Below are 13,974 nucleotides of genomic sequence, written 5' to 3' on the forward strand. Positions count from 1 at the left end.
GACAGAGTCGTCCTTCTCTAGAATGCCCTGCTGGATCAGGCCTGATTGCCCAGCACTGGCTGAAGCCTTTAAGAAATCGCATAGCCTGGTGCTCTCTCGAGAGCAGACTCTTTTGGGTCTCTGTTGTATTTACAGAAAGCCTGTGTTTCAACACTTATATTTATCTTTGTGGCAGGTGGCACTTGGACTTTTCCAGGATCACGCAAACTCGTATTCCAAGCAGCGCTGTATGTAACCTAAGGGCATATGAATAAAGCAAAGGTACCTGTATCAAGCAGGAAGAATTGAGCCTTGTCACATCCTAGACGCATGAACGTCATACACAATCTCTGAAGATTAAACTAAATAATTCAGGCACAGTTATTCAGATGATGCAGGAGCCCTGCCTGGCCCCTTTCGTCCTCCCCAATTAGCACCATCTGGTGTTGTACACGTGATCCCAGTCACTAACAATTCAATCCTGCAGCAACAATTATCCCTGCTTCTTGCCCTGAGATACCTTAAATATAACTTAATGTTAATCACAAGCAGCATTTATTGCACTCTCTCACTAACTGCTGGTTAAGGAAGGAATAATACCTGTAAAATATAACAAGATGGCCTTATAACTGGCACTATGATTAAAGCTTACTGATTAATGAACTGAAACAAAAGAGTTAGTTAACAAAAGACAATTCAGTCTAAAGGTAAAGTTTTCTAATCTTTGGATTTTATACTGCCTGATGTACATATGATAATTTGAGGTTACCTGAGTTTTGTATGCAAATATTTAATTTTCATTTTTATTACTATTTCTATTTAAAAATACATGTAATATTGATAGTTAAAATTCCTATTTCAGGTGTCTTTCTGAAAAGAACTTAAAAACATTCAGAGTTTTCCACAAAGCCTATATATGTATATTATAAGTGACCTGATATTCGTAACAGTTCTCGTATTTGTAAACGACTTCTTATTCAATTACCATTTCAGTAAGTTCCACACGCAATATCCTAAAAGCAGATAATTTTCAGGAAGACTTTTTTTTTCCTACACAAACATTTCTTGATTTGAAAATCTCAGGTACTGTATTAAACTAGAGGAGGTGCCCAGTTCATTTCCAAACAGCATGAAGATTAATTAGGAGGGAACATCTGTATGAGTACCAAGTATGGAGAAAGAACTATTTCTTGTTTCATCTTTAATACGTTTGGGAGCAAAGAAAGGAAATATCCTTTTCATATCAGAAACTCTTCTGCAAGTTACTTCCCAGCTGACTCAGTCTGCCAGGTTAAGGAGAGGAAGTGAAAAATCCACTGAAATACACTTTAGTTTAGGAAACACGTATTGAATGGGAAGTCTAGAGACTTAGAGATGAAATCTTACCTATTATACCACAGCTGCTTATATTTATGTGCCCTTTACAGCCCTCATTTCTAAGTAATTTTCATCATCTGAGAAGGCACTCAACCGTCACACATAGCATTTTACAAATCGCATAACAAAGCTTTCACAAGGTAATTTTTCATAGAGCTGGAAATAGCACACAAGCCTTCATTTTGACAGTTCATTGCCATTACCCTCTCGTACTAAAGCTGTGAATAGAATCCACCAGTCTACAGCTGCCTCGCAAATCACTGTATCTCATACCCGGGGACTGGTTCTTAGAAGGAATGGCAATACTTCAAGAGACAGATGTCACGATGCCCCAGGTTTACAGTCTAAAGCCTCTTTACCGTGACCCAGCAGATACCTTGTATCTTCAGTTTTCCAAATAATTTATTTCATCCTTTACAGGACTGCAGGTATGAAATCATTTAAATTGTTCCCACTAACTGTTATGGGACTTACAGGTGTGCCACCTGCATGTGTTCTTTAGCAGACTCACCTCTATTTTCTACCTAGCAAAGTAAACTGTGAAAACATACCTCTCTCTCTTTCTTTGACCTCCAAAATTCCATGTTAAACTTTAGAGATTTGGCTATTTCTTTCCCTCCTTTAATAACTGAGACACACATACAAGGATTTGATTTGGTACAAAAATTCCCGTTCAAACTTTTCTCCTCTGCTCTGCCTCGGAGAAGCTTGGGCTTACAATGGTGGTGGAAAACATCCCACATCACCACTTTGTGTTGCATTTTGCACACAGAATCATAGAAAGATTTGGGTTCTATCCAATCAGAGCTTCTTCTCAGAGCAGAGGAGCCTGCAAACTGCAATCAGGTGGCCCTGGGCCTTGTCAAATTCAGTTTTAAAAGTCTCCCATCCCTCCAATGCTGTCCCAGAGCTGGACCACGCTCATCGGAAAGAGTCCTTTCTTTATGCCAAATCACATCAATCAAGTAACAGATTTTACTAAAACCCCCTAGTTGTTATATAGGGGGTATTGTTTAGATGGTAAGCTCAACATGCTCCTGAACCCTCCCATGCGTCAAACAGGTTGGGTTAATGCAATGTACTACAAAATCAGGTGCCATATATTAAAATCTCTATATCAATGGTGACTTAAATGAAAGATCTTACGCTCTGGCCCTCTGGGAGTCTTTGACCAGTCTTTGGCACTCAACACCACCTCATGCTGATATTAAAAGATGTTAAGGCTCTGTTGTGGAGAGGGAACCCTCCTATTTAGGCAGTGTTCATGTTAAAGCAATTCCTTGGAAGGTAAGCTGACGTAAAGAAGCAGTTCTGCAAGTTTTGCCACTATCTTTCCCAGTCCTATGAAGGATCCAGACCTCCAACTTCAATTCTAGAAGTTTTTCCAGAACTTTGCTGATGCTTTTTGTCCTGTCTCTATTTCAATACATACCAACATTTTTCTTCTTATCTATTGACTGAGTTTGGACTCTCATTAAGAATACAACAGTTATATGTGAAGAGGAAGATCTGGAAGCAAATGGATTCATAAACTTTCTGTGCAGTGAACAGCAACTACGTCTCCATTAACATTATAAGTGCACATACAGCTTCTGAGAAAAACCTGGGGAACGAGGGACAGCCAAACTCAGAACACCAGTGAGACCTGACAGGATCTCCACCAGATGTCAATTGCCAGTCAATTCTGAGAATTCAGTATGAAAAAATAAAACAAGCAATTTGGAAAAAGAAGAGAGGAGGTATGTTATACAATTTTAGCTAAACTATTTTAGCCAAACTGTTTGAAGATGTCAACTTTCCCTAATAAACGTTACAGCTCTAGAGACTCTCCTTGCTTCTTGGAAAAGGCAGTATTGATTGACTGGCCTTCTGTAACTTACCTAAACAGAATTTCATTTGGAGAAGTGTTCTATCATTTCCTGTGTTCCAGGAAATAAAGAATCATATGGTAGGCCTAAATACTAGATACTGAGAGGATACCACTTCAGAATCATATATCTTGAAAATAATATGTGCTATTGTACGTGTCTCTTAAAAAAATCAGCTGTGAAGATTTCGTTAAACTATCTCTGGCTTTTTTTTCCAATATTTGCTGTTTGTGGAGACAGAAATGCATTATACCTGCCACAAAATTCAGACTCAGACAATCTAGAAAGATTTATGGTGTTCCATTTAGGCAGCTATATTCATTCATCACAGTACCAATTTTCCAATGCACTGCTGTATATTTTTGCTGGCAGTGCTCCTTTTCTTTTACTTACCCCTCTATAGGTATCCTCCGGAGATTTATTATAGTTCCAAAAGCGAAGCCCTGCAATACTTTCAATTTTATCAAAATGGATTGTGAGCAGATGATCTTCCCCAAAAGAGAAGGGAATGAGCCACATATGGTCATCCTCTACTGTGATATTAGTCCCATCTATTAATCTACAAAGAGAAAAATCCATTAGCTGCAAAAAAAAGGGAAAGCTCGCTTTTCTCATGAATATCAGGTACTTTATTAGGTGTTAATTTTTTTCTAGATGACACTTCCAGTTTCCAGGGCTTATTGTGCCCATATGTACACAATTAAAAAAGCACAGTAAACCTGAAAAATAATATGCAATTGTTCAATTACAGACAGTGAGGGGAGAAAAAGCAGTATTTCGTTTAGCTGGGTGCATTTAGCTGGAAATCCTTTGGTTTTCCCTGTGTGAACAGGGGTGGGCAGAGGGAAGCTCAACTACCTTCATACCAAAATGGCTGAAGGCAAAACTAAGGTCCAGACACAATATAACTTATTAATATAGTTCCATGCCTAAAGCAGTAGCTCTGGCTCTCTGCAGTGTGTTACTATGCCAACGCTACTCTACTGAACCCGACAAGGAGCTGGATGGCAGCTGGATAACCCAGAGCAGAAGCAGTTTGTTCACATCCTTCTTCGTGCACTAAGGCACATTCCTACTTTTCTAAAAGGCTTTCTACCGGCATGACAGTCTTTTCATAAAAGCACAGACTTCAGGCTGACTAGACAAAGTTAATTCCATTCTTTCCTCATCCTGACTTTAGATTCTTCCACCACAAACTACAGCACACAAAATGGAGTAAAGGAGAATACGAACTAATTGTCCACCGTAATTACTTTGGTACACTCCCCTATGTACTTACTGTTTATGTAAAAGTTTAATGGAAGAATGAGTGCCAGACTTGGCAGTTCCTTAAAGAAAAAGATTTGAATAATGACTCTTTCACAGAGGAACCGATTAGGGAGCCCATGACAGAAGATACAATCCTTGACTCGGTCCTAAATAATACACAGGACCTATTCAAATACTACAGTTGAAGAGCACTCCAATGTACTCAAATTCAACATTAAATATGTCAAAAAAAAGAGCAACAAAATAAAATCCTTACACACAGCAGAGAGAATATTAAGGGATATTGTACTGGAAGCACAGAACAAATGTATCGTACTTACTAAGAAAGATGTTAGAAAGAGGGAGGACTTGAAAAATCAAAGCCAGCCTGGCTCAGTGGAAGGATAAAGAAAGTTATTGCAAGTCATCTTTCAACAAAATTCATGATCAAAACCCCCTAAATTGATAGGACCATAAACCCTGAAACGCTAAATGCGTATGCACAGGCCAAAAAAAGCATGAAGGCTAGCAAGGAAAAGGTATCATAAATAAAACTCCTCTAATACATCAGGAGCAGAAAAGCCTGCCAGAAATTCTGTAGGATCACCAGATGACCAGGCTGTAAAAGGAGCATTCAGAGAAGATAAGACAGAAGAGCAAAATGAATTCTTTGCATCTGGGTCCACCATGGTGGATTATGGAGAGACTCCACCACCAGAATCTCTTCATCACAGGGGATCTCATGGGAAAATTTCTTAGATCTTGATGCCTACAGAAGAGATTTTCATACAAGTAGGCAGAAGAACTGAGGAATTACATACAAGTAAGCTTGACATCTGTATTAGTCAGATTAGCAGAAATTACAAAGAACAGTGTTAGTGTACGTGTAGATAAATACAAGATTCTAAAGGAAGATTCAACAGACTTTGAAAAGAGAAGTCCTAATTCATAAATCTATTCAGACCCTAAACGTGCCAGAGGACAGGATTACAACTGAAAATACCCTTTAAAATGGAGATATGACTCAAAAACATCCAAATGCCAAATTCTCTCCAGACCTATAGCCTATGATTTCAATACTGCTACCATCTAAGAAGTGCAAGTTAATTCAAGGAAGTATACTTGTCAATGAATAAAACTTTCTTGGAGTTACCAAAAAAGAAGCTGCAGAATTGCCAAAAGAATGCCTCCTATTCATGCAATTCCCTAATACATCCTCATCCTTTGCTAACTAGAAAATTTTCATTGAAATTATCCAGAAATCCCGCATAAATATCACTGCATATGCATAGACAGATGCTACAGAACACCCACGTTTCTTCCTGGAAAGTCCTTAGCAGAGATACCAACCCGGCAAGTTATCATCTCCCAACTCAAACACCATCTTTTGGAAACATGTCATTCATGTTTTTACAACAAGCTGTTCCTGGGTAACTTGTGAAATCCAAGAATGAGCAGTGATGGTATGAAAATCGTGTTTGCATTTACATGTGTTAACATAATAAAAGTTTATATAATTCTGTCACTTTATAAAGTCTGATGTAAAATGCATCTAAAATTGATAAAATTCCAAAACTGTTGGTGGAAACAACAGGCACAAAGGGAAAAAAAATAAAAAGCACTCTGCAGAAAATGCTAGGGACAATCCAACTCTTTTGCTACTTACTTTTCCAATGTTCTGGAATCTCCTGTATACTCTGGAAGATCGTTTAAGTCTTGAGGTGAAGCAGAAATCTGTTCTGTACTTATTTTTAATGCGTGACCATCCTTTCCTATCACTTCAAGTCCTGTCAGTCCGAGGTAATGAGAGTCTCCCCACGTCATGGTAAAATTCAGTTGCAGGCCTATATAAAAGAATAGACATATATCTACATATGTATTTACTAGTGTGAAGCAAGGAACCAATATAAGCATGCATGCAAGCCCCAACAATTAGCAGTATATGTGTTTTGTTTAGATTAAATAATGTTCTATGCTGTATTTGGATACCTCCTGGTCTGCGTGCCTGCCTCTGTGGAATAGCATAGTTTCTTCTCCAAATCTGTGTAGATTTAGAGTATCTTCTACATTTAGAGTATCTTCTCTACATCCGTGCTAGACCCCTTCAGTGGGCTACCAACATCCTGTTCACTTGTAACTACCCAGCCCCTGATCAAGCACGTTACTGTCTCCTTACATAGATTGTAGGCTGACAGTAATTCAACGATACATTTAAGCAGTTACATGACAGATTTTGTGATTATGCAGAGACAGAGAAGGCCTATTAGTCTGAAGTCTATCACCTTTTGCCAGCCAAATGGCTATATAGACTTCTATAAATCCACTCTCACATAAATCCATAAACTGTTAGAGAACACCAACTCATAGTTAAACCAAATCCCAAATTTGGTTTGTTTAAGCTAACTAACTTCACATTTGAACTGGACACACAGAAGTATTTTAGTGGGACAGTATTAGTGAAAAGCAGCAATGTTGATTAACCTGCATCTCTGGAAAATAAATAGGAAAGAAAAATTGGGCAGACAACAGATTGTACGTGTATCCACCTGTTTCATGCCTTACTGAAAAATATAAATAGCATATACAGATATAACAAGTAATAGTCCGATCTGATCAGGTTCCATAAAAATCCATCACTGTAAATTAAAAATATCTTTCATTTCACATGTTACAGAAGCCCAGAAATAATCAGGTTGGATAATGTCTAAAGAAGCACCAGTAGTCATGATACGCCCTGTAAAACAAACAAGCATTAAAGCTATTAAGCCATCCAGTCCAATTACCTATAAATAGCCGTAGCAATTTACACGAGACTAAGTCTTGATATACACATAAATTCACTTGGGTGTAAGATCTCTTTAGCATTTGCAAGGACATGAAGAAATAAATAGTTCCATTAGCTGACAAGTTTGGAGATATGGCTACGTTAATATTAGATGCTATTCCCAAGGCCATCGCTAAGACTAAACCTGCTCAGTGTACAAGCATCCGAGAGTTCTCAGGCAAAACCAGAGTATATTTTCAAACAAAAGGGAAAAGTGAGGGTGAAGCAGCTACCCACACAAGGTTTAATATTCACAATATTCACCACGCCAATGCCTTCAGAGAATCTCAGAATGATGCGGGGTGGAAAGGACTTCTGGAGGTCTCTAGTCCGACTCCAACCTCAGAGCATATCTATCAGATCAGGTCTATCGGGAGCTTATCCAGTGGAAATTTGAATGTCTCCAAGGCTGGCAGATTTTCAAACCTCTCTCAGCCTCTGTTCCGGTGCTTGACTGCCCTCAGGGTGAAAAAGATTTCCTAATATCCGGTTGGAAATTCTTGTCTTCTACCTTGTTTGTGCTGTCTCTCAACCCAACTCTATGTGCATCCCTGAGAAGGGCCTAGATCTGCCCTCTCTCTGCCTTCTCAATAGCTGTAGACAGCAAAAAGATCTCCCCTTCACCTTCTCTTCTCCAGGATGAACAAGCCAACCCAGATCTCATGGTTTTCTCACATGCCAGGTACTCCAGCTGCCTGATCGTTTTGGTCACCCTCCTCCACTGGACTCACACTAGGATGTCAATTTGCTTCTTGCCCTAGGGAGCTCCTGACCTAACACCTTATTCCAAATACAGTCTCACAAGCGTCAAACACAGGGGGAGAACCCCCTTCCTCGCCCTGCTGGCTGCACTCTGATTTTTACATCCCAGGAGGCAATAGCCAGTACTGCAAGGCCGCAATCCTGACTCTCGTTCAACTTGTGGTCTTACTAGGACTTCAGGCCCTTCCATGCAAAGCAGCTTTCCTAGAGAGCTGGCCCCCAGCCTGTGCCATGGGTTATTACATCCCCCACACAGGTCTTTGCATTTGCCCTGAACTTCATGAGGTGACGTTAAGTGACATCATGAGGTTATAATTTCTTCAGCCTGTTGAGGTCCCTCTGAAGAACAGCCTTGCCCTCCAGCTTATCAGCCACTCTCCTGTTTGGTATCATCCACAACCTTGCTAAGATTCCACTTTATCCCATCATCCAAGTTCTTTAAAAAAATACATTAATCAGAGTAGACTACAATAATGATCCTGGAGGGACATCTCTAGTAACTAGTCACTAGCTGGACTTCGTACCAGTGATAATTTGGCACATATAAACCAGATAAACTTTGAGGCACTATTTCTCTTTGACATCATGACTGGCAGCAGGATGAAAGAGACAAACACTGCCTACAACAGGTCAAGGATACAAATCCTCAGTGACTCCATGCACCATTTATTACCAGGAGTCCCAGATGAAAAAGGTGGTACTGATTCTAAGTTTTGCACAATTCCCAGTAATTTCCCAAAACAAGAAGCAGAAAGAGGACTCTCAACTCCAGGTCTAAGGGACCACCCCACAGCATAAGGAGAACAAGGAACAATATGCACAGGCAGGACAGGGTACAAAGAAATCATTGGCAAAAGTCAGCTCGTAGCTTCGAGTTGGTTTTTTGCTTTTGTGCAAGGTAGTTTGCTACAAATTACTATCTTTGTAATTAACGGCACTTTTTTGTGTGTAAGACGCTAAATTGGAGTTTTTTTTGCATTTCATAGAACATGGAAAGCCTCCCTGAAATGCACCTAGCTTTCTCCAGCTCTTTCTCTGCAAGAACTCATGGCTACTAGGACCTCTTTGTCTGGCAGAGAAAAATTAGCCCATCAGCTGATTAAGAATATCTTGTCAGTGCTATAGACTGCATCTGCCGAGCTCTGAACAACACCCTCACTATCTTTTTCACTCACTTTGAGAAGCGGGAGGAGGGAAAGGCATCTTAAGTTCACAGATATGAATTGATTGTAGACATGCTCATAGATCTAGAGACAGGTCACAGATTGCAGGTATTGTTCACAGATATATGGCCTCAGAACCCAGTTTCTCTTGTGCTGGTCAAAGGACCAAGAACTGATACTGAAACTTCTGGGCCATTCAGAAGCTCTCTGGAAAATAATTTAAAGGCCCACAGAGAGTTGGTTTTGTACAGGATAAAGAAATCAGATACTTTAAGTATGGATGTAACATTCTGGTGTAGCTTTACTGTAGGGTTTCTATTGTCAATCTGATCTGAGAAATTCAGTCAGTCTATATAAATATATAGGATTGGGAGAGAATTACTTGATAATGGACACAGCTATTACAAATCCCATTCAGGGACTAGGCAAATGCCTAGTGCAATTTTTCCGAGATTACAAGCCAACTGTTACGATATAATATTCTAAACGCCATAGTAAACAAAGCTTCTGCCTTAAATATTCAGTTACTTTTCTTTATTCTAGACCTGACATCTGTCACAAAATTCTGAACAGCTCTGACGAGTCAGATCCTCCTTGATAACATGTTGGGGGGGGGTGTGGTTAAGCAAGAAGTAAATGTACCAACTTACATTTTCCAGTAAATATTCCCGATTCCTTGGATATACATTCAGAGAGAGGGTCTGGCTCTTGAACCTAAAAAGTAAACAGACAGGTACAGTGAACATGTATATCATATATACATTACAGACATATCATTTATAAAGTGGGGGGTTTTGTCTATTTCCTTTTTGGGGGTGTTTTGGTTTTTTGTGGGTTTTGTTTTGTTTTTTTATGTCCAGCCTTTTGTATATTAATTGCCCTTTTGCCTCAGCACTCAGGCTGTCCTGCAAATAATGGAAAACATGCCCAAAAATGCAGAAGATCATATGGGTCATTAGAAATTCAAGACTATCAGGGTGGGTTTTTTGTTAGCGCATATACAAGTGTTAAATGGGAGATTCCCTAATGCGGGCAACCTATTCTCAAAGAGCCTGAAATTCTTAAGTCACTCTTATTTACTTGCAGACTGCCATTAGCTAATGATGATCTGCTGTATTTGCAACATGCTGCAGAGACAAGAAGTCTGGAAGGAAGTTAAGATTTTGGAGAGTGCCACCAGAGTTTCTTCTCAAGAATCAAGGGGCAGAACAAACAAGCAAACTTGTCCAAAAGCTTGCATTTGTTCTCTAACAACACTATTTAATAATAGCGTATGCTATTCAACACGGCAAACCCGAAAGTGAATAAACAGATGATAAAATTTGCTGATCATGCAATTAGGGTAGTAAAGACAAAGGACAACTGCAAAGGGTTGAAGATAGATTTCATTTCATTGAGTGGGCGTGATAAAATGGCTTGTTATGTTCACTGTAGGCAAATGTAAAAATGCTACACACGAAGAAAACAATCCTAAATTTATACATACAGTATTTGGCTCCAAACAAAATAACAGCAGATTAGAATGAAGTCGTGGCATTATTATAAGCAGTTCTAGAAAAACATTAGCTCAATCCTCATTAGTGGTCAAAAAGCCAAATAGCAAATTAGAAGTCCAGACTCATTCTCTATAGTTTCATTCATCATTAGACTTCCTGTCATCCAGAATACATCAAATGGACCCATATTGTGCCTAAAAATATATAAAAGGCTTGTCAACGCTTTCCCCCTACTGTTATATTAGATCTCTGCAGTATAACCCCTGACATGCTGGATCTTACGCGCGTGTGTTCCCAGACTGCGATATACTTCATGCAGTAGCAAATGTCTGTCTGGTAATTAAGTAGGTGAAACTGAATAAGAACTGTGCACTGAAATAACACACACAGATAACCTACAGAAGGCAGAAAAAAACCTCCTATTGGGAGATACCTTCCTCACAAAACAGGGACTCTCTCTTTGATGTCTGATGCCTTTTCCTCAGAACGACTTTAAAAGATCAGTCTGGGAATTAAAATTTGCAACTCTACTGAATATCGAAACCCATGGATGCAATAAAGCTACCAGTTTTATAGAATGCAGGATAATGCCCTCCCGTGCAGGCCATAAAGCATCTGTGCCAAGCCACCTTATCACCGCTTTTCTCCCTCTCTTTTTCTTCCCTTCTTGGCCACTCAGATCCCTTCATTCCACTGGTGCCCACTATCTTTTCTTTCAAATACCGTCTAATTTTCTATTTCAACTACTTCTGCTTGTGAACATTGTTCTACTTGTGTTCTGAGATCCTTACGGCTAGAACAAAATACCACCATAGTACAGGAGTTATTGGAAAAGCAATAAAAAGTAGAAAGTATTACCATGCTCCTATGCCTGACCTTACTGTACAGCACCTTCCACGTGAGGAATAGCTAAAGTAGGACTAACCATTCTGAAAAAGAGGATTTCAAAGAGGTTGTAACAGAGGGGCATAAACCTCTCGAGTGGCTTGAAAAAGAAAACGGGAAATAATTGCTTAGTTTCTTCCAACACAAAAATTACAGGACATTATAACGAACCTAGAGACAAAAAAAAAGAGGTTCTTTGTGCCATGGTGGGAAACTTACCCCTGAGCATTGCACCTTGTAAAAGTGCACATGGGTTCAAAAAGCTAGCGGGTGAATTAACACAACAAAAATCCATGGCAGGATAACAACCATAAAGGTTAAGTCAAAAAGTTCTCGTGTGACAAAATTTTGAGGGCTGGACCAGCGTTTCAGAGAAACACCACTGGATGTTTGCTCTATTCTCTATCAGCTATTGGCCCACAGTCAGAGTCGGGTCAAGTGCACCAGTCACAGCTCTGACCTGCTATAAAAGCTGAGGATTACTGAATTCATGGGAAAGCCAGGTGATCATGGATAACATTGACAAGAAAGCAAGACACTTCTGTAAGAGCTTTTGAAAAGTTCTGTAGTCAGTGCACTGAAATACTGTTTCACCCACTGAACGTGATATAGGCAAAAAGGGCAAATGATCAACTGGTAGAGACTGTTTAAACGCAACACTAGTCTGAATGACAATGTAATACTGGGGAAGACAAGTCATCTAGTAGATCTGTATCGTTCTGATAGTCTAAGCATCCACCTACAAGGTGGTGAAGGTACCAGCAAATACATAGTGACAGGGAGATCAATGGCTCAGTCACAATAGCCGTTGTTATTTCATTGCTGATACAGCATGTTTCAAAGTTAGGAGTGTGAAGAGCATCAGAGCTGAACAGCAAAAAAAAAAAAAAAAAAAAAAAAAGGCAGAGGCTCTGAATAAAGAGCAGACAATCCAGGTCTAGGCTTCTGCAATGGAAGATGTCCTGGTGAATGCTCACAATAAACAAGCGACCAAGAAAAGAAAGATGAACTTCAATTTGTGTTCATGAACTCCTGCATGTACGAGATATCTGAACAGTTTAAGATACCCCAAGCAAAGAGAAGACCAAAATTACTGTTGCCAGTGTTAACTAGCACTGGTTAGAGTCACTGACTCATGATCTCGGCAGCGAGATCAAATTCCAGTGTCATGACATTGCCTTTTGTCTTATAAGCCACCAAGAGAAGAGGACAAGAGAGGACAGGAAGGCTTGACAACAGCACAAGGCTCAATAGGAACCGTATACCAGCTGGAATTGGGATTGATTCAGCTTTGATCTCCTCACAGACTTACAAGAGCGTGTCCTCTAGAAAAATATAACCTCATTGAAGCAACAGCAGGTGCTCATTAACGTTCTAAGAAGGTAGAAGATTGGATGGAAATCAGGTCAAATACTGCCTCACACCATCTTGAGCAGAAAATCTTGCAAGATCTTTGCTTAAGACACTGGATTGTTGGGCTGGAATGGTATGAGGCAAGACTCCAGTGCTTGAAAATATAGCCTTCCTCCAAGTAGCAAAATACCCACTGTATGGAATAGTAATGGGGCGTTTTTATACTGCAAAATGCACAGAGGCCTGTGGAGACTCTAGTCAAAAAAGAAGAGATGAAAAAATATGGGGAGGACTTGACAGCGGGAGATCCTTCTCACGTAAGATACTTAATTTGCAGAGGAAGGAACAAGCAACAGTATACTCTGTGTGGAAAATATGGGAAAATCTTTGTTTTGGAGTAACAGGGAGCACAGCTCTCATTACACAAATAACTGCATGGTAAAAATCACCAACAGTGGCATAAAACTTCAGGAGTGCCTGAATTAAGAATTCCCTCTAATCTCTGTCCAAGTAAAGAAAAAAACCCCAAACAATCCAGTATAGTCTTATTAATTAATCAGGGAACCCAAAATTTGAAGGACCTTTGGGGCTTAAAAAAATTGCATAAATTATTGAGCTGGTATATAGAAAAAACAATCTTCAAAGTAGACAAATAGGTGCATTAGTTGTTCTGCAGAACTTTACTCCATCATGGAAATCAGTGTCTAATATTTCTATGTCATGTTTCAGAAAGACATTTATAGAGGGTTCTGAACAGAGGCCCCTACCTGTTGGTTCTCTGTTCTTAACCCCGCTTGTGTAAAAGGTCTTTCATCTCCCTCCCTGTCAGCAGTCGTGGGCCTCTTGAGCTCTTCCTCGTATCTCAAGGAGCTGGCATTTTCCATTTCTCCATCGTAAGTCTCATCATAGCAGTATATAGCTTCAAGAATGTCATCATCGGTAGTGAACAATATAGTATCCCCAAAGTGCTCTGGAGCTGAAGGCAACGTACAGAATTAAATGGAGAAACCACACAAGAG

General features: G+C 39.6%; 1 protein-coding gene across 1 annotated transcript in view; it reads right to left on the minus strand.

Annotated features, from left to right (window-relative positions):
- The window catches only part of KATNIP (katanin interacting protein), a 55,578-nt gene that overhangs the window by 7,839 nt on the left and 33,765 nt on the right, over positions 1-13,974 (minus strand). The window contains exons 14-17 of the mRNA XM_074158447.1: positions 13,723-13,931; positions 9,872-9,935; positions 6,139-6,316; positions 3,618-3,783 (exon numbers count right to left, since the gene is read on the minus strand). Of these exons, the coding sequence (XP_074014548.1) occupies positions 3,618-3,783; positions 6,139-6,316; positions 9,872-9,935; positions 13,723-13,931 (617 nt within the window). The remainder of the gene's footprint in view (positions 1-3,617; positions 3,784-6,138; positions 6,317-9,871; positions 9,936-13,722; positions 13,932-13,974) is intronic.

Source organism: Numenius arquata, chromosome 14 (genome assembly GCF_964106895.1).
Source record: "Numenius arquata chromosome 14, bNumArq3.hap1.1, whole genome shotgun sequence".
Taxonomy (NCBI): domain Eukaryota; kingdom Metazoa; phylum Chordata; class Aves; order Charadriiformes; family Scolopacidae; genus Numenius; species Numenius arquata.